The 25,402-nt window shown below is 40.2% G+C and overlaps 1 protein-coding gene across 1 annotated transcript; it reads right to left on the bottom strand.

The window, feature by feature from the left end:
- Positions 1 to 14,889: 14,889 nt before the first annotated feature.
- LOC105062789 (synaptonemal complex protein 3) lies at positions 14,890 to 25,195 on the bottom strand. Its single transcript, XM_010947147.3, has 8 exons — positions 24,336 to 25,195; positions 24,086 to 24,152; positions 23,879 to 23,913; positions 22,326 to 22,443; positions 21,356 to 21,455; positions 18,825 to 18,923; positions 16,459 to 16,563; positions 14,890 to 16,329 (listed from the first exon to the last, which is right to left on the bottom strand). The coding sequence occupies exons 1-8, from the start codon at positions 24,715 to 24,717 to the stop codon at positions 16,276 to 16,278; spliced, it is 960 nt and encodes a 319-aa protein (XP_010945449.2). The 5' UTR covers positions 24,718 to 25,195; the 3' UTR covers positions 14,890 to 16,275.
- Positions 25,196 to 25,402: the final 207 nt, after the last annotated feature.

The following is a 25,402-nucleotide window of genomic DNA, read 5'->3' as shown; positions in this document are numbered from 1 at the left end:
AGTTTGTGAACCTGATCAGGTGCTTGATGACATGGTATCTTGAAGACATTAAGGTGAAGGTGTCTTGAAGTTCGCGGGCAGAAAGCACTAAATATGTCATGGAACAAATGGTGCAAAAAGACAATATAAAAAGTATGATTGCCTGTCTTTCCCAAAGCAACAGCTTTTCCCCCAAATCAAACATTAATCTACATTTTTTTTTTTTTGCTGAAAATACTACATTTTAGAGCACTTTCCTGTATTTCATATTTGAACCTCGTTGGAGCTGTATGAAATACGCAGGGCATTCCACAATCACAGAAGCCAAGTCACAAGAGGTAAAAGTGCTAGGCTGAAATGCTAATGCTTGAAAGTCATGGAAACCCGAGTGGAAATTTTGTGGCTTCATTTTAGTGAAGAAAATTAGGTTAAGCGACTTATTGCAGGTCACACAACAGGTATGTGGGGCCAGAATTTGATTCTACCAAACAGCCTGATTCCAGAGCCTGTGTGTTTAACTATTGCTCTTCAAGCAGAATCCACACTGACTAATAAAGGGGATTGAAAACTGGAGAACTATTAAGTGGCAAATATGTAACAGCGTAAGTAAAACCATAAGTACTTTAGCCCAGTCAAACAAACTCTTGTTCCACATACATTTTTTTTTAAATTTTCTCTTCACAGACAGTAAAATACCCTTGTCGTTAAATTGTATTACCTAATGGCCCAAAGAAAGGAATTCTAGCCACAAAACTCCTCTTATACCCATTGCCGAATGGTTTGCTAGTAAATACAGTGTGAATGTAATAACCTTACTTAGCATGTATGCTTTATACCTGTCCCCCAACTTGTCCTTGTTCACATCGGTATTCTAATCACTGGAAGTTGGTATTGAGTACCACACACTCTGTAGAATGGCCACTTATTTTTCGGAATTGGATTCTGCGAATGTTGTGCTCAGTGACTTCTCACAAATAATATAGCTGGATACACTACCTTAACTAATCAAATGTACAAATCTCAGCCCCAATGGGGAACCACTAAGTAGAGACTCTGTCACTAAAGTCAGAAATAAAAAACAGATGCCCGGTATCTCATTCCTGTTTAACCTTCTGGTGTAATTAGACAAGAGAGAGGAAACACACACACAATATTAGAAAGGCAATATAAATTGAAAAAAACAACACTGTGAAAAATGGGAGATATTAGTAGAGTAACAGGCAATAAAACTAGCCTGCAGAAATCAGATGTTCTCATATATAGAAGAATAACCAGCTAGAAAATAAGAAGGAAGATTCCATTGACACTGGCACAAATAAAATACCTAGGTAAAACAGTTAACAACAACAACAACAACAAAAATAGCCAAAATATAAACAAGGACTACTCGAAATCATTCGGAAAGACACAGGAATAGACTTGAACAGATGGAAAGACATGCTACACTCTTGGATCAGAAGACTCGATGTTATAAAGAGTCAGTTCTTTGGCAGTAAATTTATAAATTTAAAACAATCACAATAAAAATGCCATGAGATTTTTTTTTCTGGAGCTAGACAGGTTCATTGTAATCACCATTTGAGGAAATAAAGGAGCAAACAATAGACAGGAAAACCCTGAAAAGGAAGACCAAGGAGGGGAGCCACACCTACAGATACTAAAACCTGTGATAAAATCTGTGTAACTAAACAGTGTGGTATTGGCGCCTGAATTGAACAACGAAACATATGATAACATGTCTAAATAGACACAAATATATATAGAAATGCAGTCTATGTCACATCAAGGCGGGGAATGGACTTTAAAAAAAAATGGCATGGGAGTAACTGAATAGCCATGTGGAAAAAGATAAAATTGGACCTATTCCTTACACTGTATACCAGAGTAAATTCTAAATGGATCAGCGATCCAGGTGTAAAAACTGAAACCATGCAAATATTATTTTACAACCTAGGATTCTTTTATATTCTAAAAGAGCTACTTAAAATTGAGAAGAGGCCAAAAACGCAATAGAAGAATAATACAAATTGTGAATAAATAATTCACAGAAATGAGTATGATTTTTAAATGTATGAAAATGTTACTCCTAATAAAAACATATCCAGGCCTTCCAATATCATAGGCTGTTTCCCGCCTCCCCACCCCAGAGCTAGACAAGTTGATCTTACAGTCCATCTAGGGGGGAAAAAATGGCATAAATGGACAGGAAAATCTTGAAAGGGAACAACAACGAAGGGAGCCATCGCTACCGAGATGGTTCCTCACTTACTGGATTGAAAAAATGTTTGTCAGCGCTGGCCAGGGTGTGAGGAAGCAGGCAGTCTCATCTATTGTTGGTGGGACTGCAAAATGGTACAATCTCAGTGCAAGGGAATTTGGCAACAGCCAGCAAAATATATACCCATTTATCCTTTGATTCAATCATCTATTTGTAAGGACCTCCCCCCCTTCCCCTACCCATCTCAGAGAGATACCAGCAAAATACAAAATGCTGTATGCTCAAGGCTATTTAAGGAACACTGTTTATTAGCTTTTTTATTAGTAAAATTCTGGAACCTACCTAAACATTCACCAATAGGGAATGGTTGAAGAATCATAGTAGGTAGATAACTCTCTTCTCTAGTATACATGATCTTCAGAGTATATTATGATGTGAAAAAAGAAAAGTACAGAACAATGTATATAATGCTACCATTTATCTGAGCAAAGAGGAGAGAGAGAGTGTGTGTGTGTGTCTGTATAAATGTGTGTATATATATTTATATTTATATTTAAAGCAGGATACACGAAGAAAACAAATGGAAATGGTTACAAACGTGGAAGAGGAGAGATCAGAGTAGAGAGTACAGAAATGGAAGCTAGACTTTTCTTAAAGTAACGAACGTGTGGTTTGGGTTTTAGAATCAATAAGTGATTTGTGGAATGATAAAACAAAAAGACAAGCTTTAAAAATTAAAAACCAAAATGAAACAAATGGGTCTGTAGTTTTGTACCAAGTTGATGAATTACTCTTGCGGAATTTAACTCTTTCAAATGAATTTAAAACATGGTAAGTTGACTGTATATCCCAAATGGGAAAAATAGCATAAGGATAAAAAGAACCACAGTGCATCTTGAGCTATATTAAGTATTCATATTGCTAGTAATACTATTGCAGTTGTAGGCCCCTGACTGTGGGAACAAAGGAACGAGCCTTGGGCTGGAATGGTAAACAAGTTATAAAAAGCTGCAGACTCAGAGGTGAGAAGGCTGGTTAGCCAAGGACGGGTAAGGTCCCCAGAGGGGGGCAACCTAAGACAGGCACAGCCGCCTGAGTCCAAGAAGAATATTGTGAAGCAGCCGTTTCTCATACGTTCCGCCCTGATAAGTTGTAAGGCTTGCTGGTGCCAACACGAACATGATTTGCCAAAACGTAAAGGGTCTTCTGACGTTGAGCCAGACGCTGCCTGTTAACCATTTCCCTTGTCGTTCTTCTTTGCTATATAAGACTGTAACTTAATAAAGCTTCAGAGTAGCCATCAGCTCTCTCCGTGTGTATGTGTACATGATATCGCGACACCAACAGCAATTGTTATTTTTGATATGTATGCATAGAAATACAGTAAGAATGAAGGGGGGGATAAGTAATTATGTGGGTGTCCTTAGATGTTCAGTGTAAAAGAAAAGAGATAATACCAAATTGAGTAAATTAATCTTAAATTCGAACGGAAGTAGCAGGATCTTGTGAAATATCAAGTGTGAATTCATTTCAATATGAACTGAAACTGTCAGTGTGGACTCTCACAGAAATGTATTTCTTAGCTGTGTCCCCTGCCAAGGCCTAGAAGCAAGGATCTAGTTGCAGTGAGTACCCTTAGTGTCCACATTACGATCTCTAAAACCAACCAGAGCTCCTTGGGGAAAGAGCTGGTTCCAGATCTGAGATGGAACATGGACAAGATGAGCCTGGAACATCTTATGTTACCCCAAAGCTAGGATATATGTTGAGGTTGTGTCAAAAGAACACAAGAGGCAGAGTGAAAGTGCTCCTAATGGCTAAAGGAAGAAATATGTGAGCATCAAAGGAGTAATAAATGCAGAAATGCAGTGGTTTGAGTCCCCAAATGCATTAACACCCATGAGTTCATTACAATACAGAAAAAAAAAAATTCCTTGGTCACTTTAAGTGATTGGAGCTGGATCACCAGCCCATCATTCTGAAGGAGGAAGAATAGAGCGTTAGTTCTACATTTCTTATATGAACCATATTTTAGAAAAATCAAGTAGGTATAAAGTTATGCTTTATAGTAGAATTCCAGGCAAAAAATATACAAAAACAATACAGTTGGGAAAAAATCATCATTTTCCAACACCTAATGAATTAATGGATCTAGGTAATAGCAACCCTCCCTGGCTGCTAAATCCATTATGTAGAGGTTGATATGTCCACTGAACCTGCACCATGATTTTCTTGGGGCAAGTCCTGATTTACATTGGTTGTCCTGTCATCATTACTCATACTATACCTTCCTTCACCCTCTCTTCAAAATAGTTTCCATTTAGATGATAAAGTGTATGATCAATCCAGTGATAGGAAACTTTGTAATGAATGGGGCAGGCTTACAACACCTGAGCTCACTGCTCAATTTTAATATCACAATAAAAAGAGACACAAAGACACTATCTCCTGATGGGCTGTGTATGCAATAGGAAATACGAAGCACCATGTGTGACGTGCTTTTGCCAAACCTAAATCTGATGGAGTCTCAAGCTCTATCAGTTCAGAGTATACACCAGTGAAAGAAGACCATGTTAAGAAATACAGCACGGGAGTGATCTGCCATGTCCAGGATTTCCAGACTCCAATGAGACAATGACCTAGTCTCTTCAACAAATAAACGACAAGAAACAAGAGAAGGGAGGACTGTTATGGATTAAGGGAAATTTATAAAACATGTCAAAGAAATGTAGCCTGGATATCTGGTTAGAAGTCTTATTTGAGCAAGACACTTATGAAATAATCAGAGAAATACATTGACCAGATATTATATAACATTAGTGAACTTGTTATTTTATGTATATTGATAGTATTCTTATTTTGTAGGGTGGGTTGTGAATAAAAATATATCTAGGAGTGGAGACGGGGCAGTGGCAGATTTGGAGGGGGGTAATAGGTGAAACAGAATGAACTGTATTTTGATCATTGTTGAAACTGGGTGACGAATACATGGAGATCATTATACTATGCTACCACTTTTGTGCATGTGCCATGTTACAAGTTTCAAAAAACACTCCTATTTTCCTTCTCCATATACGCAAAGCCTCAGAAAACCTCTCAGTCCTTCTCTGCTCTTTTTGCCAGCATGGCGCACGGTGGGGAATGTGTGGGCTTTGGAGTCAGACAAACTTAGACTCAACACTAGGTGATCTAGAACACATTACTTAACTTAGCTGGTCCTCAGTGTCTTCCTCTGCAAAATAAGATAACCCTCATCTGCCTTGCAGAATTGGTGTAAAGATTAAATATCCAAACCACTCATTAATGACAGTCATTATTATCTTTCGATTAGTCCCTAACCTAGTGCCTGGACCATGGTAGGTGCTCAATAAATCTCTGTTTAGGGACTAAATGAATTCATTATGTGTGAATTGTTAGAACAACTGGAAATTGAATCATGGTGACATTCTATTTCATTCCTCTTAAAATGATCATTCTCTTCTTCCTTTTGCCCGCAAACAATGCTTCAACAGTGATAAACACCATAATTACTAAAAATACAGGGTTATATATCTTGTAGAAATGACCTCTGTGTTCCTAATATATGGGAATATGATATGCACTACCTCTGTTCTCAGTTGTAAAAATAACCTTTCCCCAGTTAGTGGGTTTTACTTTACTTAAAAATGTTCCACTTCCTTTTAATATATTTGTTTCAGAGAGGGCTCTCAAAGTAAAGATGATGGAAACAATTCTAGTACCAGCTTGACGCTTGGTTTAAGTGTTACCAGGCTCCCTTGAAGAAAGAAAGTTCACAAGAAGCCATGGCATATTGTTGACTTTTGTTTTCAGTGCTCAGTCCTGAGCCAGTCTTTTTCCCCGATGTCTGGCTTACTGTGACCCCCACCCCCTACCCTGCAAACACCTCCACCCCTCCTCACACACCTGCTTCTTCCCTTCCCCCCTCCTTTCCCACGTTTAGAGAACACACGTACACACACACACGCACAGTTTTCAAACTTGTTGATTTTATTTTAATCACCACTATGCCTGAACAAGGTTGGTGCATGGTTTTGTCTCTAAGCAGTTAGCCATGTCTCAAGCGGCCAGACCTCAGAGACTTGGCTGATAGTCCTGAGGTCTCCGGCCTTGTTCTGAAGTTAGCTGGCTGCTCAGGTCATCACTCGAAGTGGTGGAGATCTCCACGCTCTCTTGGACCTGCTTTGGCTCATTTTGATTCAGTTTCTCATTCTGTCTGTGATAATGGCCACATCGTTTTGACCCTCTAGCTTTCTTAAGTTTTCTTGAAGGGCTCGGGGTTTTTGGAAAGGCTTTTCTTCTCGAACTCCTTTGAAAGGACCTTTTTATCCTCATGGTTGTCTGGGCCACCTGGAAAAGTAACAGGCTGAGCAGGGTGTTGATTTGGGTTGGGGGGCGGGTGGGGTGGGGGGGGAAGAGGGTGGAGGTGGAGGGGAACAGGGGATTCAGGAAAAGGAATGCGGTCTCAGGAGGGGGTTTGTGCCAGGTGAGGATGGGGTAGGGGTCTTGTGGGAGGGTAGTCAGTGTGGAAGAAGTGGTGGAGCATGGGTGGGGTCATCTCACCTTCACACTGCCTCTGGACTGGTGTTGGCAAGTGGACTTCCTCTTCTTCCTCCTTTTGGTGCTTTGGGGTAGGTTGTTCCACAACTGTGCCCAGTGCTTGTGGTTTCCTAGTCACCTTCACCATGACACATGTACAAGCCTGGATAGTGCCTGCATAGTAATCTGTATGTGTTAATCTCACACTCCTAATTTGTCCCTCACTGCTTCCTTTTCCCCTTTTGGTAACCACAAGCTTGCTTTGTATATCTGTGAGTCTCCTTCTGTTTTGTATATACATTTTGTTTCTGGATAGTGCTTTGTGATGTCTAAGCCCTTCCAGTGCTACCATTGGCTGGGGGAGAGCCTTGCTGACCAAACAAAGAAACACCGATAGGGATGGGAGAGGGTGGTGGGACCAAACAAAGCTGAAGGGTGTGGCCTCTATCCTGGGGAGGGGCGTATATAGGGGGTCTAGGAGGCCTGCAGTAAACCACTGGGAAGCACTGTCATGGTGAAGGTGACTAGGAAACCACAAGCACTGGGCACAGTTGTGGAACAACCTACCCCAAAGCACCAAAAGGAGGAAGAAGAGGAAGTCCACTTGCCAACACCAGTCCAGAGGCAGTGTGAAGGTGAGATGACCCCACCCATGCTCCACCACTTCTTCCACACTGACTACCCTCCCACAAGACCCCTACCCCATCCTCACCTGGCACAAACCCCCTCCTGAGACCGCATTCCTTTTCCTGAATCCCCTGTTCCCCTCCACCTCCACCCTCTTCCCCCCCCACCCCACCCGCCCCCCAACCCAAATCAACACCCTGCTCAGCCTGTTACTTTTCCAGGTGGCCCAGACAACCATGAGGATAAAAAGGTCCTTTCAAAGGAGTTCGAGAAGAAAAGCCTTTCCAAAAACCCCGAGCCCTTCAAGAAAACTTAAGAAAGCTAGAGGGTCAAAACGATGTGGCCATTATCACAGACAGAATGAGAAACTGAATCAAAATGAGCCAAAGCAGGTCCAAGAGAGCGTGGAGATCTCCACCACTTCGAGTGATGACCTGAGCAGCCAGCTAACTTCAGAACAAGGCCGGAGACCTCAGGACTATCAGCCAAGTCTCTGAGGTCTGGCCGCTTGAGACATGGCTAACTGCTTAGAGACAAAACCATGCACCAACCTTGTTCAGGCATAGTGGTGATTAAAATAAAATCAACAAGTTTGAAAACTGTGCGTGTGTGTGTGTACGTGTGTTCTCTAAACGTGGGAAAGGAGGGGGGAAGGGAAGAAGCAGGTGTGTGAGGAGGGGTGGAGGTGTTTGCAGGGTAGGGGGTGGGGGTCACAGTAAGCCAGACATCGGGGAAAAAGACTGGCTCAGGACTGAGCACTGAAAACAAAAGTCAACAATATGCCATGGCTTCTTGTGAACTTTCTTTCTTCAAGGGAGCCTGGTAACACTTAAACCAAGCGTCAAGCTGGTACTAGAATTGTTTCCATCATCTTTACTTTGAGAGCCCTCTCTGAAACAAATATATTAAAAGGAAGTGGAACATTTTTAAGTAAAGTAAAACCCACTAACTGGGGAAAGGTTATTTTTACAACTGAGAACAGAGGTAGTGCATATCATATTCCCATATATTAGGAACACAGAGGTCATTTCTACAAGATATATAACCCTGTATTTTTAGTAATTATGGTGTTTATCACTGTTGAAGCATTGTTTGCGGGCAAAAGGAAGAAGAGAATGATCATTTTAAGAGGAATGAAATAGAATGTCACCATGATTCAATTTCCAGTTGTTCTAACAATTCACACATAATGAATTCATTTAGTCCCTAAACAGAGATTTATTGAGCACCTACCATGGTCCAGGCACTAGGTTAGGGACTAATCGAAAGATAATAATGACTGTCATTAATGAGTGGTTTGGATATTTAATCTTTACACCAATTCTGCAAGGCAGATGAGGGTTATCTTATTTTGCAGAGGAAGACACTGAGGACCAGCTAAGTTAAGTAATGTGTTCTAGATCACCTAGTGTTGAGTCTAAGTTTGTCTGACTCCAAAGCCCACACATTCCCCACCGTGCGCCATGCTGGCAAAAAGAGCAGAGAAGGACTGAGAGGTTTTCTGAGGCTTTGCGTATATGGAGAAGGAAAATAGGAGTGTTTTTTGAAACTTGTAACATGGCACATGCACAAAAGTGGTAGCATAGTATAATGATCTCCATGTATTCGTCACCCAGTTTCAACAATGATCAAAATACAGTTCATTCTGTTTCACCTATTACCCCCCTCCAAATCTGCCACTGCCCCGTCTCCACTCCTAGATATATTTTTATTCACAACCCACCCTACAAAATAAGAATACTATCAATATACATAAAATAACAAGTTCACTAATGTTATATAATATCTGGTCAATGTATTTCTCTGATTATTTCATAAGTGTCTTGCTCAAATAAGACTTCTAACCAGATATCCAGGCTACATTTCTTTGACATGTTTTATAAATTTCCCTTAATCCATAACAGTCCTCCCTTCTCTTGTTTCTTGTCGTTTATTTGTTGAAGAGACTAGGTCATTGTCTCATTGGAGTCTGGAAATCCTGGACATGGCAGATCACTCCCGTGCTGTATTTCTTAACATGGTCTTCTTTCACTGGTGTATACTCTGAACTGATAGAGCTTGAGACTCCATCAGATTTAGGTTTGGCAAAAGCACGTCACACATGGTGCTTCGTATTTCCTATTGCATACACAGCCCATCAGGAGATAGTGTCTTTGTGTCTCTTTTTATTGTGATATTAAAATTGAGCAGTGAGCTCAGGTGTTGTAAGCCTGCCCCATTCATTACAAAGTTTCCTATCACTGGATTGATCATACACTTTATCATCTAAATGGAAACTATTTTGAAGAGAGGGTGAAGGAAGGTATAGTATGAGTAATGATGACAGGACAACCAATGTAAATCAGGACTTGCCCCAAGAAAATCATGGTGCAGGTTCAGTGGACATATCAACCTCTACATAATGGATTTAGCAGCCAGGGAGGGTTGCTATTACCTAGATCCATTAATTCATTAGGTGTTGGAAAATGATGATTTTTTCCCAACTGTATTGTTTTTGTATATTTTTTGCCTGGAATTCTACTATAAAGCATAACTTTATACCTACTTGATTTTTCTAAAATATGGTTCATATAAGAAATGTAGAACTAACGCTCTATTCTTCCTCCTTCAGAATGATGGGCTGGTGATCCAGCTCCAATCACTTAAAGTGACCAAGGAATTTTTTTTTTTCTGTATTGTAATGAACTCATGGGTGTTAATGCATTTGGGGACTCAAACCACTGCATTTCTGCATTTATTACTCCTTTGATGCTCACATATTTCTTCCTTTAGCCATTAGGAGCACTTTCACTCTGCCTCTTGTGTTCTTTTGACACAACCTCAACATATATCCTAGCTTTGGGGTAACATAAGATGTTCCAGGCTCATCTTGTCCATGTTCCATCTCAGATCTGGAACCAGCTCTTTCCCCAAGGAGCTCTGGTTGGTTTTAGAGATCGTAATGTGGACACTAAGGGTACTCACTGCAACTAGATCCTTGCTTCTAGGCCTTGGCAGGGGACACAGCTAAGAAATACATTTCTGTGAGAGTCCACACTGACAGTTTCAGTTCATATTGAAATGAATTCACACTTGATATTTCACAAGATCCTGCTACTTCCGTTCGAATTTAAGATTAATTTACTCAATTTGGTATTATCTCTTTTCTTTTACACTGAACATCTAAGGACACCCACATAATTACTTATCCCCCCCTTCATTCTTACTGTATTTCTATGCATACATATCAAAAATAACAATTGCTGTTGGTGTCGCGATATCATGTACACATACACACGGAGAGAGCTGATGGCTACTCTGAAGCTTTATTAAGTTACAGTCTTATATAGCAAAGAAGAACGACAAGGGAAATGGTTAACAGGCAGCGTCTGGCTCAACGTCAGAAGACCCTTTACGTTTTGGCAAATCATGTTCGTGTTGGCACCAGCAAGCCTTACAACTTATCAGGGCGGAACGTATGAGAAACGGCTGCTTCACAATATTCTTCTTGGACTCAGGCGGCTGTGCCTGTCTTAGGTTGCCCCCCTCTGGGGACCTTACCCGTCCTTGGCTAACCAGCCTTCTCACCTCTGAGTCTGCAGCTTTTTATAACTTGTTTACCATTCCAGCCCAAGGCTCGTTCCTTTGTTCCCACAGTCAGGGGCCTACAACTGCAATAGTATTACTAGCAATATGAATACTTAATATAGCTCAAGATGCACTGTGGTTCTTTTTATCCTTATGCTATTTTTCCCATTTGGGATATACAGTCAACTTACCATGTTTTAAATTCATTTGAAAGAGTTAAATTCCGCAAGAGTAATTCATCAACTTGGTACAAAACTACAGACCCATTTGTTTCATTTTGGTTTTTAATTTTTAAAGCTTGTCTTTTTGTTTTATCATTCCACAAATCACTTATTGATTCTAAAACCCAAACCACACGTTCGTTACTTTAAGAAAAGTCTAGCTTCCATTTCTGTACTCTCTACTCTGATCTCTCCTCTTCCACGTTTGTAACCATTTCCATTTGTTTTCTTCGTGTATCCTGCTTTAAATATAAATATAAATATATATACACACATTTATACAGACACACACACACACTCTCTCTCTCCTCTTTGCTCAGATAAATGGTAGCATTATATACATTGTTCTGTACTTTTCTTTTTTCACATCATAATATACTCTGAAGATCATGTATACTAGAGAAGAGAGTTATCTACCTACTATGATTCTTCAACCATTCCCTATTGGTGAATGTTTAGGTAGGTTCCAGAATTTTACTAATAAAAAAGCTAATAAACAGTGTTCCTTAAATAGCCTTGAGCATACAGCATTTTGTATTTTGCTGGTATCTCTCTGAGATGGGTAGGGGAAGGGGGGGAGGTCCTTACAAATAGATGATTGAATCAAAGGATAAATGGGTATATATTTTGCTGGCTGTTGCCAAATTCCCTTGCACTGAGATTGTACCATTTTGCAGTCCCACCAACAATAGATGAGACTGCCTGCTTCCTCACACCCTGGCCAGCGCTGACAAACATTTTTTCAATCCAGTAAGTGAGGAACCATCTCGGTAGCGATGGCTCCCTTCGTTGTTGTTCCCTTTCAAGATTTTCCTGTCCATTTATGCCATTTTTTCCCCCCTAGATGGACTGTAAGATCAACTTGTCTAGCTCTGGGGTGGGGAGGCGGGAAACAGCCTATGATATTGGAAGGCCTGGATATGTTTTTATTAGGAGTAACATTTTCATACATTTAAAAATCATACTCATTTCTGTGAATTATTTATTCACAATTTGTATTATTCTTCTATTGCGTTTTTGGCCTCTTCTCAATTTTAAGTAGCTCTTTTAGAATATAAAAGAATCCTAGGTTGTAAAATAATATTTGCATGGTTTCAGTTTTTACACCTGGATCGCTGATCCATTTAGAATTTACTCTGGTATACAGTGTAAGGAATAGGTCCAATTTTATCTTTTTCCACATGGCTATTCAGTTACTCCCATGCCATTTTTTTTTAAAGTCCATTCCCCGCCTTGATGTGACATAGACTGCATTTCTATATATATTTGTGTCTATTTAGACATGTTATCATATGTTTCGTTGTTCAATTCAGGCGCCAATACCACACTGTTTAGTTACACAGATTTTATCACAGGTTTTAGTATCTGTAGGTGTGGCTCCCCTCCTTGGTCTTCCTTTTCAGGGTTTTCCTGTCTATTGTTTGCTCCTTTATTTCCTCAAATGGTGATTACAATGAACCTGTCTAGCTCCAGAAAAAAAAATCTCATGGCATTTTTATTGTGATTGTTTTAAATTTATAAATTTACTGCCAAAGAACTGACTCTTTATAACATCGAGTCTTCTGATCCAAGAGTGTAGCATGTCTTTCCATCTGTTCAAGTCTATTCCTGTGTCTTTCCGAATGATTTCGAGTAGTCCTTGTTTATATTTTGGCTATTTTTGTTGTTGTTGTTGTTGTTAACTGTTTTACCTAGGTATTTTATTTGTGCCAGTGTCAATGGAATCTTCCTTCTTATTTTCTAGCTGGTTATTCTTCTATATATGAGAACATCTGATTTCTGCAGGCTAGTTTTATTGCCTGTTACTCTACTAATATCTCCCATTTTTCACAGTGTTGTTTTTTTCAATTTATATTGCCTTTCTAATATTGTGTGTGTGTTTCCTCTCTCTTGTCTAATTACACCAGAAGGTTAAACAGGAATGAGATACCGGGCATCTGTTTTTTATTTCTGACTTTAGTGACAGAGTCTCTACTTAGTGGTTCCCCATTGGGGCTGAGATTTGTACATTTGATTAGTTAAGGTAGTGTATCCAGCTATATTATTTGTGAGAAGTCACTGAGCACAACATTCGCAGAATCCAATTCCGAAAAATAAGTGGCCATTCTACAGAGTGTGTGGTACTCAATACCAACTTCCAGTGATTAGAATACCGATGTGAACAAGGACAAGTTGGGGGACAGGTATAAAGCATACATGCTAAGTAAGGTTATTACATTCACACTGTATTTACTAGCAAACCATTCGGCAATGGGTATAAGAGGAGTTTTGTGGCTAGAATTCCTTTCTTTGGGCCATTAGGTAATACAATTTAACGACAAGGGTATTTTACTGTCTGTGAAGAGAAAATTTAAAAAAAAATGTATGTGGAACAAGAGTTTGTTTGACTGGGCTAAAGTACTTATGGTTTTACTTACGCTGTTACATATTTGCCACTTAATAGTTCTCCAGTTTTCAATCCCCTTTATTAGTCAGTGTGGATTCTGCTTGAAGAGCAATAGTTAAACACACAGGCTCTGGAATCAGGCTGTTTGGTAGAATCAAATTCTGGCCCCACATACCTGTTGTGTGACCTGCAATAAGTCGCTTAACCTAATTTTCTTCACTAAAATGAAGCCACAAAATTTCCACTCGGGTTTCCATGACTTTCAAGCATTAGCATTTCAGCCTAGCACTTTTACCTCTTGTGACTTGGCTTCTGTGATTGTGGAATGCCCTGCGTATTTCATACAGCTCCAACGAGGTTCAAATATGAAATACAGGAAAGTGCTCTAAAATGTAGTATTTTCAGCAAAAAAAAAAAAAATGTAGATTAATGTTTGATTTGGGGGAAAAGCTGTTGCTTTGGGAAAGACAGGCAATCATACTTTTTATATTGTCTTTTTGCACCATTTGTTCCATGACATATTTAGTGCTTTCTGCCCGCGAACTTCAAGACACCTTCACCTTAATGTCTTCAAGATACCATGTCATCAAGCACCTGATCAGGTTCACAAACTTAGTGACTGACTAGTAGCCCACGGAGAAGAGGAGAAGCATTAGGGGAACCTATGTGTGAGGGAACTCCCCCTTGGCAGGAGGCCACAATACCATCAAGTGGGGCCATACGTGAATGTGAAACAAAAGTCCTGCATTCTGTTGCATCTCCCTCAGTTATAAAGCCCCCAGTAACCGTCAACATTTAGGTTCACACATTTAGGGTACGATCAGAGTGAAAGTACGATAATCTGCACATTAATTAGAAACATGACCAAGAAAATTTTCAACCCTGAGGATAAGAAAGGGAACCACTGTAGTCAGAAGAGCAATCTCTGTGTCTCTGAGAATTCCTCATCAGACACTCATGGTTTCGCTGCTGACGGATTACATAAGCGTTCAGGACAGGACGGATGTTAGCCCTATTGAGCGTGATGCCTTCTTTGACTGCTACAAACTGAAATGTGAGGTCGTGACACTGCATGACTGAATGGCTTATAATACTACAACTGTCAAGTCAAGCGATATTAGAAGAAATGACTTCCTTGATATTAGTCATTTTTCAAAGAAGGTGTTTAGCTACTGTGGAACAAAAGGAAATAGGAGCTATACTCTACCAATTAGAGTTTTAAAGGGTTACATGGGACTTTCGGTAATCTGTATTTAGTGAAAATGCATCTGACCAGCTCAGGAGAAAAATGAATCTTGCACTTGACTTAGGGGGCCTGTTCTTTGATATTCTGAATTTAAACTTTATTGTTACAAAAAAGTGGACGTTAAACATTACCATTAAAAGATAAAACGTTAACATAAACACAGTACACATGTAAGAAAATCTGTCTCCTAACAAAATGGTTATTAAAAAAGAAAAATCTTGTTTTTCAACTATCAGCCACAAGTTACTTCAAGTACACGTTTAACCCTTTGAAGTGGTGACAGAATAAAATAAGCGTCAGCCGTTCAATCACTAAGTACATTAAAAACACATTAAAAGAGAGAGAGAGAGAGAGAGAGAGAGAGAGAGAGAGAGAGAGAGATTCACTCCTCTCCTCCAAGTAGCTTTAAAATAAAATAACACATTGAAAACAATTTCAGTAACTCAGAATAAGAATACAGTTAACTGACTTATTCCAAATATATTCTGAAACAATTCCATATTCATTAAATCAAATGTTCCCAAATGAAGATTTTGAACATTGTCATAGATTTTTCTAAAATGCCCGTTACATGAGGAAAGGTACAATAATTAATTATTCAAGTTTTTAGATGAAAACAAAACCAATGTTCCACATAGTCAATGAATATTAACCTTGAACACAAAGCACTCTAGGTAATGCATCTTTAAGACAGGTGTGAAATACATAAACCACAGGTAATTAAGAGTGTGTATATATTAATGAAAGACTTTTGATCCATGCTAAGGGCAGGTGTCATTTAATAGTGGACCAACGCCAAGTAAATGACATTGTGATGTCTTTGTGGAAATGACACATTCACAAACCCATGTCTCAGCACGGACACTTACATATCTAGGTCTGCTCTCTTAAAGATTTTTAGCAGTCCACTTTATTCAAAAACAGAATCTCAGATGCCTTTAATAATTTCTATAAGGCAATAGAGTAGATTTTCCTTTCAAATCATTTTCCCCCTGGAATTGGCTCTGTAAACCAGTGAGTAAAGACATGGTGGGGGCGGGCACAGATAAAATAGATTTTCTTGCCTTTATTTTTCTTTTTCCTTAAGGAAGAACACCGTAACATTCTACACTTGTGCTTTCTATCTTTTGGGGTTGATAACAGAATTGCTGGGGCCAAAACCTAAAAGTTAATTGACAGTGTTAGGGAGAAAACAACTCCACTGCTACCACAGGGTTGAAAGCTGGATACATGTACCTGTGGAATTGCCGCCACCCACGTAACTGCTTAGGATTCATTTGGTGGTTAACAGAAAAGGATGCTTACACTCACTTAACAAGCAAATGATAAACAAGATGTACTGACTTCAACTAGAAAATTTTAAGCCACGGCAACGTGGTTTGATGTAGCTAATGTTACACTTGTATTTGATGTAGCTAATGTTACACTTGTATCATATAACTAACTTTAGGTTCAAATTCTTTCTTCAAAGTCATCAGAATAACAGGGATTGAAGAGACTTCCGAACCATTGCCAGCTCTTGCTGCTGCTGTTTCAGGAAAGGAAATATTAAACACTTGCATGTTATTTAGGTAACTGTGACATATACTTTGGCAAACAAAACACCCGAATGCTCACATCCCTCCATAGTCCTTAATATCAAGTATACACTACTTACAGCTTCCAGCATAATTTTGTTTTGCAGCTTGGCCATCTCTTGTCTAACTTTGCTTTGCTCATCAGTAAGAAGATGTTCATGATCCTTCTCTAACTCCTCCATACTCTAAAACAAAAAGCCTAGTTCAGTGATGAAGCACCACTTTTCATCTCACGTTCTAAACACGTACCATTAAATTTCAAAAGTAACAAGTCCTAATACTCAGAGGATACTCATTATTTATTCCAAGTAAAAACATTATAACAAATACATGAAGATCAAAATACCCACTTGAGAAATCTTTTAGATGTCGTATTTGTGTCAAATATTATTAGTATCGTAGAGGTACAAGGTACGACAGTAGTACGCTTTGCTCAAACAATGGGTCAATGAACATTTAACATTTCAAGGTGGAGAAAAGAAAAGAAGGAGGGGGAGGGGGAGGAGGAGGAGACTGCCATTTGCATATCATGAAATGCCATAATTTGAAAACTCTCTCATAAGCTTTCTAAACACGAGGTAACAATGCACTCATACTGGCTAATAATCAACGTAACATGGTTCCATTGGAAAGAAAAAATGATCTGTAATATGACCTCATTAAGTTACAAAAAACACACCTATGTTCTAAATCTTTACTGTTCATTCAACAAATAGGGATCTGGTGCATCATATATGAAAAGTACTCTGTTAAGTGCTGTGGAGGAATTAAAAAACGAATACAGGATCTCTTCCTCATTCCAGTGATAATTAAAAACATGTGAATAAAAAATAACACAAAAACATTACAACAATTAAGGAAGCACATCTTGCCGTGGCCATGCAGTGGAAAATATGATTGATTCTGATTTAACTGACGAAAGAACAAGATTTCACTAGGTAACGGAAAGAGGGAATTAAACGTAATCTAGGGCAGGAGCATAAGCAAAGCCAGGAGGTAATGGTGACTTAGTGCAGAGAAAGCAACTACTCTGGAGGGGTGGGAGGAAAGAAAGAATGTAAGTATGGAACTACAAAGAGAGGAGTCTTGTTATGGGGGACACGCTGACTATCTAAGGATTTAAACTGGGAAGCTAATGACTGGTTTTCAGGGGGGAAGGGATACCTGTTGGAAGGTCATGTTGCAGGACTGCGAAGGATGGATTGGAGAAGACAGAAATCAGGAAACAGTGTAATAGTACAAGCAAGTAATGGTGAGGTCCTGAACCAGGGCAGCAGCAGCGGGAATTCAAAGAAAGAAATTAAAGTACAGTTGCAGAGGTGAAAATTGTAGGGCCTAGTAATTGCTGGGTGGGAAGGACAAGGGACTTGGAGGAGCCAAAGACAACACTAAAGTTACTACCATAAGTGCTGGCCTTTAGTAATAACCTTTAGAAGCAATCTTCTTGGGTACTTTATCAGATCTGCACACCAATCAGTAAATGGTTCTCAGGGAGCATTAGAGCAACATCTTGTCTACTTAGATATGCCTTTAAAATAACTCCTTTGTAGATATATGATTCTAAAGTTCTTTAAAGAGTATCTGTTTTAAAAGCCTTTTTTGCTAGTTTACCTAAACCATCTCAATTGGTTTAGAAGAGTGACGTATTAACATGTATTTGAGCGAGATGACTAAATGGAACATCCCATCAAAAAAAAAAGAAGGGGCATATCCGGGATTCCACTGCCTCCTAAGTAAGTGCAAATAAGTACGTAAGTTCCTCTGTATGAAGCAGAGGACGATGTCGGGAAGACAGTCTGCTCATGTGAGAAGGGGACAGTAGGTGATCCTCAGTTCACAAACTTTTGGCCCTCCTCTGGCTTTTTCACACTGTTATGCATCCAGGCCACCGCTTATGACTATACGCCTGCATATAAAGCCATTTTTAGCCACTGGAGTCATTCTAAAAGCAAATATGCCATAAAACACTCATATAATATATTTGAAAATAAAAGAGATATTCAATAATCACAATTGCTACCTCCTATCTTACATAAACCAGTGAAGCAAACAGAAGTAGAAGACATGAGAACCTAATCGCAGACTTCCTACTTTCCATGATACAGTTATCCCTGATCTCCAAAAAAGAAAAAAAAAAAAAACTGACTGTTGACTACAAAATTATGATTAAAGTATCGATTTTAATCACAATATGTCTATTTCTAGGCAACATTCTTAATTTACCATTTCCTATTTTAAATAATATCACAAAACTATTAACAAATCCTAAAAATAAATTTAGCATTCATGGTAAACCAGGAACAATAAATCCAAATGGAAAATGGTTAAGAATTTAAAACGTATAACCAAGGTATTGTTCCCATAAATTATGAAACAATCTAACTTCTACTTCAAAGTAGACATTATGCTCTATAAGGATGAATTGGGTTAACCCGATACAACAGACCTTTAAGAGCTGGCCATATACATTTTTAATTTTTTTCAGTCTCTGGCTCTGAACAATTCTAGCTTGTTGAAAAATCTTTTGTTGCTCACGAAACAAGTTCTACAAGTAAAAAAAGAAAAACAAGTTGGGATAAAATGTGGTTAATTCAATATTTAGCAAAACATAATTCTACACTAAGTTAAAAGGATTATTCTTTAAGTCGGTATTTTTAAACATTTTCTGTGCTAACTTTTACAACAAAGCTTAGACATTTGTGTTTACCACCACTATACAAACACATGTAATAATACTATCCATCAGTCATTTAGAAGGATCTTTCCTTCTTTCTTTCCTGTTTAAATTTACTTTTTATTGAGGTAAAATTGGCTTATAACATTAAAGGGAATCAACTATATGCTGACGGATAGAAACTGGTTTTGGTGGTGAGCACGCTGTAGCGTATCCAGGAGTAGGAGTACAATGCTGTACACAGGAAATTTCCTTTCTTACCCATGTTCAAAACATGCGTCTTAATTCTTGGTAGTTTCAAAATCCACAAATGGCCCTTACAACCACCTCCTTACCAAAAATAAATTAAATTATGCAATTATCCCTATTTAAGAATTAAGAAAAATTCTTTCCTAACAATATTCAAACATGTAATAATTCTTGGTCATTCAATATCCGCACAAGATAAACCTTTCTCTTTTTTTGTTTTTTGCCTTCTCATCTTTCTTTCTTTGTTGTTGTTGTTGTTGTTTTTTGTTTTTTTTTTTTTCTTTAATTGAAGGACAGTTAGCTTACAGTGTTGTGTCAATTTCTGGTGTACAGCATAATGTTTCAGTCATACAGTTACATACATATGTTCCTTTTCCTATTCTTTTTCATTATAGGCTACTACAAGATACTGAATATAGTTCCCTGTGCTACACAGTAGAAACTTGTTGTTTATCCATTTTAAATATAGCAGTTAGTATCTGCAAATCTCGAACTCCCAATTTATCCCTTCCCACCCCTTCCCCCCGCCCCCGCCGTAACCATAAGTTTGTTTCCTACGTCTGTGAGTCTGTTTCCGCAGATGAACCTTTCCATAATGCAAAACTCTGTGAGTTCTTTGACCTAACCTCCGAAAACAATTTTGTCCTCTCTCCTAGTTTAGCCATTCACTTACATCTTCTTTCCCTTGATCCTGTCACCCCCAACAACTGCAATATCTATATAATATGAAGAACAGCAAACTCATGTAGGAACTATATGTCAGGTCCTGCTCTGGAAGATTTTAAGAAAAATTATCACATAGGAACTCATCTACCCTCAAAACAAACCTATGATGTAGGTAGCCTTATTATGTCCCCTCCATAGGCGAGGACACTGAGACACAGAGATACATAATCTGCCCATGGCTCCACAGCCAGTAACTGGACGAATCAGAATTGGACCCCAAACATCACGGGTTCCAGAGCCCAGGGTCCTGACCACTGTACTATACTGTTTCCCCACTTTTCCCAACGTGCAACCTCTACCTCCCTATGTTTGTAGCTCACTCTCTTTTGTACCACAGCTCAGTACTCTATCAGGACCTGACATCTGCACTGAGCACTTTTCACTGCCCCCTCTCTCCACCCCCTGTCCTCAGATTCCTCCTCCCCAGCTAGAGCCATGGTCACTCACTATACCTATACCCTTGCATTTATACCTTGCCCCCTTTTCACTCTGTCCACATGCCTGGCTCATCCTAACCCTGGAAAATCCAATTCTCCAGCTGCTCAGCCACAACCATGCAGACAAGTCTCACTTTAAATTCGTGATCACTATGGCACTCATCTAAGTTGGACTGTAATGCTGTTCGGCAATGCTATTTCCCTAGTCCACACACGGACCCGCTGTCAGGAAACAATTCCAGATCTTCTCCTGTGCCCTCAAAAGGCAACATCTCCTCCACCATCCTTACCCCCAAATGTGATACAAGTCAGCCCGTTGAGAGTAAACCATGCCCTGACTGCAGTGACTGGTTCAGGAATAAGCAAGTGATCCAAACTAGATGAGTAAGAGTCTTCCGGAGGAATTTCCCGCCAAGCTACTGAGAAAGATTGTCTCAGCCCACTGGGGGTTTACTACACAGATAGCGAATTTAGGATTACAAGACACATTCTTGCAGATCCCATGGAGAAAGCCTACTAGGGAGATGGAGACAGAGCCCAGATGACACTGCTGGAACAACCTTTCCCCAGCCCATCCAGCTATATCTGGAGCTAAACTCCCCTCGACTTCTTTGGATAAACCAGGAAATTCTTCTTCTGTACTCTGGCAAATTTCTGTCACTTGGACCTGCAAGAATTCCAACCAAGAGACGGAGTAAAGCTAGGGGCTTCTGTGAGTGTCGTGTGTGCCTGTACTTCTCTGATTTTCTCTGATCGGGGCCCAACCACATAGCCAGCAATGGGAACGGGGCCCTGGCTCAGGTCTATGGGTCTAAGACATGGCCAGGCTCTCCATTATGACTTGAGACTTGGTTACAGTACATTAATTATGAAGTGAAGCCTGATACTAACAGCTAGTTTTTCCTCTTCTTCTTTGGTTTTCTGCACACCCATGTCCCACTCCAGAAACAAAGTCAAAAACTGCTGAGAATATTCGCGATAAAGCTTCTGCCTGTAAAACGTAATAATGAGCAATGTCATACTTCATATCACTAAGCAAAAAGTAAACACATTCAAAACAAAATTGATTTCTCATAAATTATACTATAAAGGGAGAAGGGGGTAACCACAGCTCAAATCTTCAGATGGGGAACAGCAAAATAAAATGGATGTTTTACTCTCATTCCTTGAGTATTTGTCCTGAACTATCTAAGATGGATGCTATCTCATACACCTTAGCGCTTGAAAACTAAGGAAGATTTATTGCACTATAAATTTTCCCAAAAAAATGCACTTTATCTATAAGGGTTTTTTTTTTTTTTTTCCATTTTCTCTTACTGAATAACATACTGGTTGTGACATGGTAAATAGACTCAATGAGGATATCATATCCACTTACAAGCTTTCCAAACGGGAATATTTCACTTTCCCCCCACCCTGCCACAATAAAGATTTTGTACAAAAGAATGGTGACCCCAATAAAGGTAAAGTTTAAAATTATTTAAATATAAGATTCACCTTTTCTACATAAGTGAATACAGCTAACTATCCCAAGACATTTGTCTTTTATTTAGCTAGCATACTCCAAGAAGGAAAGCAAATTTTTCTTAAATACTAAGAAGACTCAATTACAATTTGAAAGGAGAAAAATAGTTGTCTTAGTTGACCTCTAGTAATACCTCTCCTTTCAATTAATTTATGAGGTTATAAGACTAAAGGAATTATTTGCTTAGATAAAAATCAAGCCACATATATTTTCCAACAGAGACTCCAATACACAGGGGATAACAGTATTAACAGTATTATTTTAATTGATCTGTACTCACAGGAAGTAAGAAATGACACACAGGTTCTGGCTCTAAAAACCAACAATGTTTGTTACCTTTGTTCTTCCTGGCTTTTCCAAACATGCTCAATTTTCTGGTTAATGGTTTTGACAGAAGCATTGGTATTCATTAAGAATCTTTTTCTCTTTGCATGAAGAACCTTTTTAATGTCACCTATATTAAACACATATAAAGGCAGTTCTTAACACTTAACGCTGATTCAGCAGTGCTGGAAAGACAATTAGCATTTTAAAAAAGGTATCATGTCAAAAATCAAGATTTTTTTACCCTTCCTTTCTTTCTGTGAAATCTTTCAGTTACTAGTACCTCAATTCAAATTTTTATAACTGCACGTCTTTAAAAAAATGTGTCATGGAAAAAGAGCAAAGAAACAAAAGTTACTATTTTCCAAAATGTGTAAAAAGGATCTCAAAGACAGTCTTCCGTTTTCTTGTGAGAAAACAGTTATAAAGGCTAGTTTTTAATACATTTATAAAATATCCTCCAAATCGAAGGACATCCATTCAGATGGATTACTGTTGGAACTCAATACATGAAACACACAGTATCATTCTGTTTTTAAAGTGTCCAAAAGAGAAAAAAATAAGTAAATGGAAAGGAAAGAAAATTATTTTTCAAAGTTAGCCAGTGAAGATTTTAAGTATATCTGAGTTAAAGACAAAGACCATGGAGAGTTTAAGGAAATAAAAGGAATTTACTCAGAAACACCTTCTATATCCATTTTTAAAGAGAAAAAAAAAAAAGGACTTTTTCTCATATCATTCTAAAAAAGAAGCTTTGCGATTTGTAAAATGTTTAATACTTCTAAAAATGCTTTCCTAAGCATTTGATTGTATGCTATGGCTCTACCACGAATAGTTACTTTCCAGGGATCAGGACAGGCTGCACTATTACACAAATATTTTAGACATCCAGTTTACCTTGAATAAGAATCAATTTATGAGACAGCTCACACTTAAGCACCTTGCCTGTATGAATGATCCATTCAGAGGTCTCACACCTGACTCGGACCCTTTGTTAATAAGAGTCTCGCCCTATAACCCAGTTAGTGTATCTGATATCTGACAGAACAATCTAAAACTTTTAAGTTTATGGTTCTGATTGTACATCGCCAGCATGCTAGCAAAGTTGCCTCTAGTTCTCCACTACACAGGTAATGTAAATATAACAAGAAAGGCTTATTTTACAGTCTTCAGGGAAACTTCTGCACCAAGGAAAAGAACTGGTAAAGTCCCAGAAAATAGCTAGAGTGAGAAAATTAAAAATTCGGATTAAAAACTGATATATACCTCACTCTGAGATACCAAGTGGGAAAGAGATGATTTCATTCGAATTCTTCTAATATCCCAGAGTCCATCAAACGGACCCATGTATAAAATAAAAGCATCGCTCTTACCTCACCATGGGTAAGCATTATTCTCTCCACATCCGCAATAGAAAGGGAAACTAAGGAAATCTCTGAAGCCAAATCCCACTAAATACTTACGGAAAATCTTGAATCTGAGAACAGGGCATTAACACTTCCTATTACAAATGTTATAAAGGTTTAAAACAACTTATTTTCACCACAGTCTCTCCTAAAGCGTACCTTCAAAACTTTCCAACATATTCTGTAATTCATTCCTGTAAAGAAATTACATTAAGTTTTTAGTTAAGGGTACCTAAAATATCCCGCCTGTTTTGACAGAAATATGTCATGCCAAGTGTCTTGCATACAATACTTGTTACCTCAGCCCACCTTTACTTTTCTTAAAGTATCTTATCGGGCAAGCAAAAACAGTATTAAACACATTACCCCACATCTTCCTCAAATGTTCCTGGAGAACTTATTTCCCCATAGTTATCAATGACTCGGTTGTTTCCTGCATTGAAATAAAAATGGAAAACATTTTTAAAATGAAGTATGATATTTTGATCAGTTTTCACGGAGAAATAACCTCAGTGGGGAGAGTTTCAGGCTTAGTGCCACCAAGGGCTGTTAAAGCAGACATATGAAAGCCCCGGTGCGCTGTTATCCGCAAAGGTGTCCGATGGACCATACGTACCTTCCGGAACACCCTCTGGCCCACGCGGCTCTCTTCTCTCTTGTCTCCCGAAGTCACAGGCTGCCATACCCTGAGCCTCTATCGGGGCCTTCGCAGCCCTCCCCAGGCGCTTCCTCTCAGCCGGCGCCATCCCTAAGTGTCTCTTCCCAGGCAGAGACAGCTCTCCTGCACCTTGTGAGCACAAACTTAAAGAAACGGGCACAGGGTCAACGAGCGATGCCCGGCAAGGGTCCTCTGCGCACATCAGAGTGTGCGTGCCCGCGTGTCTCCGGCTGGACCAGGAGCGGACAAAGCAGGTGGTGACTGCGAGCCCCTCCTCCGCGGCTGGACGGAGGGCTGGCGCCTGCGCCCCACACACAACCCACCCCGCGCCCGCGGACATCTGAGTGCCGGGCCCCTCCGCCAGATTCTGGCCCCTACGGAGGGAAGGACAGAGGCCGCCCCTGGCCCTCGGTTCCCGGCGGGAGGCCCGGCCACGGGCAGGACCCAACTAAGGGTCCCTCGGGACGGATGGGGGATAAACCAGTCTGCGCCTGGCCCGGGACGGTCAGGTCGGGGCGGGGAGGTAGGAGGGGGAGGCTTCCCCACACGCCGAGTGGGCCCCAGGACGACCTCGCGGGCCCGGACTGACCCGCCGGGCCACCGGGCAGGAAGGACGGGGGCCGCGGGCGGACGGCCCCTGTGCACCCGCCCGCACCCTCCCGGGACGTGGGGACCGTCCGACCCGCCCCCGCCCTCAGGGGCCTCGCCCCGTCCTGTGGCAGCCCCGGGGGACGCCACCTCACCGGCCAGCCTGGCCGCCCCCGCTCCACAGCCGGGTCCCCTCACGTCTGAGGAGACGCCCCATCCCCCCGCCGCCCGGCCGGCCCAGGTCGCATAGTGTGGCCCGCCGGCCTCCACCCACCCCCACCCCCACCCCCACCCCACCCCCGCCGCCGCCGCTGCTGCTCCAGGCCTCCCTGACGGTCCCTCCGTCCCCGCTCCCTGCGGCCCCTCCGTCTCTCTGCCGCTCCCTCCATCCCACCACCCGCCGCCGCCCCCGCCCCCGCCCCCGCCCCCGCCCCCGG

Source organism: Camelus bactrianus, chromosome X (assembly GCF_048773025.1).
Source record: "Camelus bactrianus isolate YW-2024 breed Bactrian camel chromosome X, ASM4877302v1, whole genome shotgun sequence".
Classification (NCBI taxonomy): domain Eukaryota; kingdom Metazoa; phylum Chordata; class Mammalia; order Artiodactyla; family Camelidae; genus Camelus; species Camelus bactrianus.
Note: the sequence above shows the minus strand (reverse complement) of the source record. Positions and strands in the feature narration are given on the sequence as shown.

Excerpts from the sequence above, each read along its gene's own strand:
- LOC105062789 (XM_010947147.3), bottom strand. The coding sequence starts at position 24,717 with ATGTCCGCGGGCGCGGGGTGGGTTGTGTGTGGGGCGCAGGCGCCAGCC. Across the intron at positions 24,153-24,335 it reads GCCAGAGGGTGTTCCGGAAG|GAAACAACCGAGTCATTGAT; the intron begins GTACGTATGGTC and ends ATTTCAATGCAG. Across the intron at positions 16,564-18,824 it reads TATATGGCCAGCTCTTAAAG|AGTATGGAGGAGTTAGAGAA; the intron begins GTCTGTTGTATC and ends TTTTTGTTTTAG.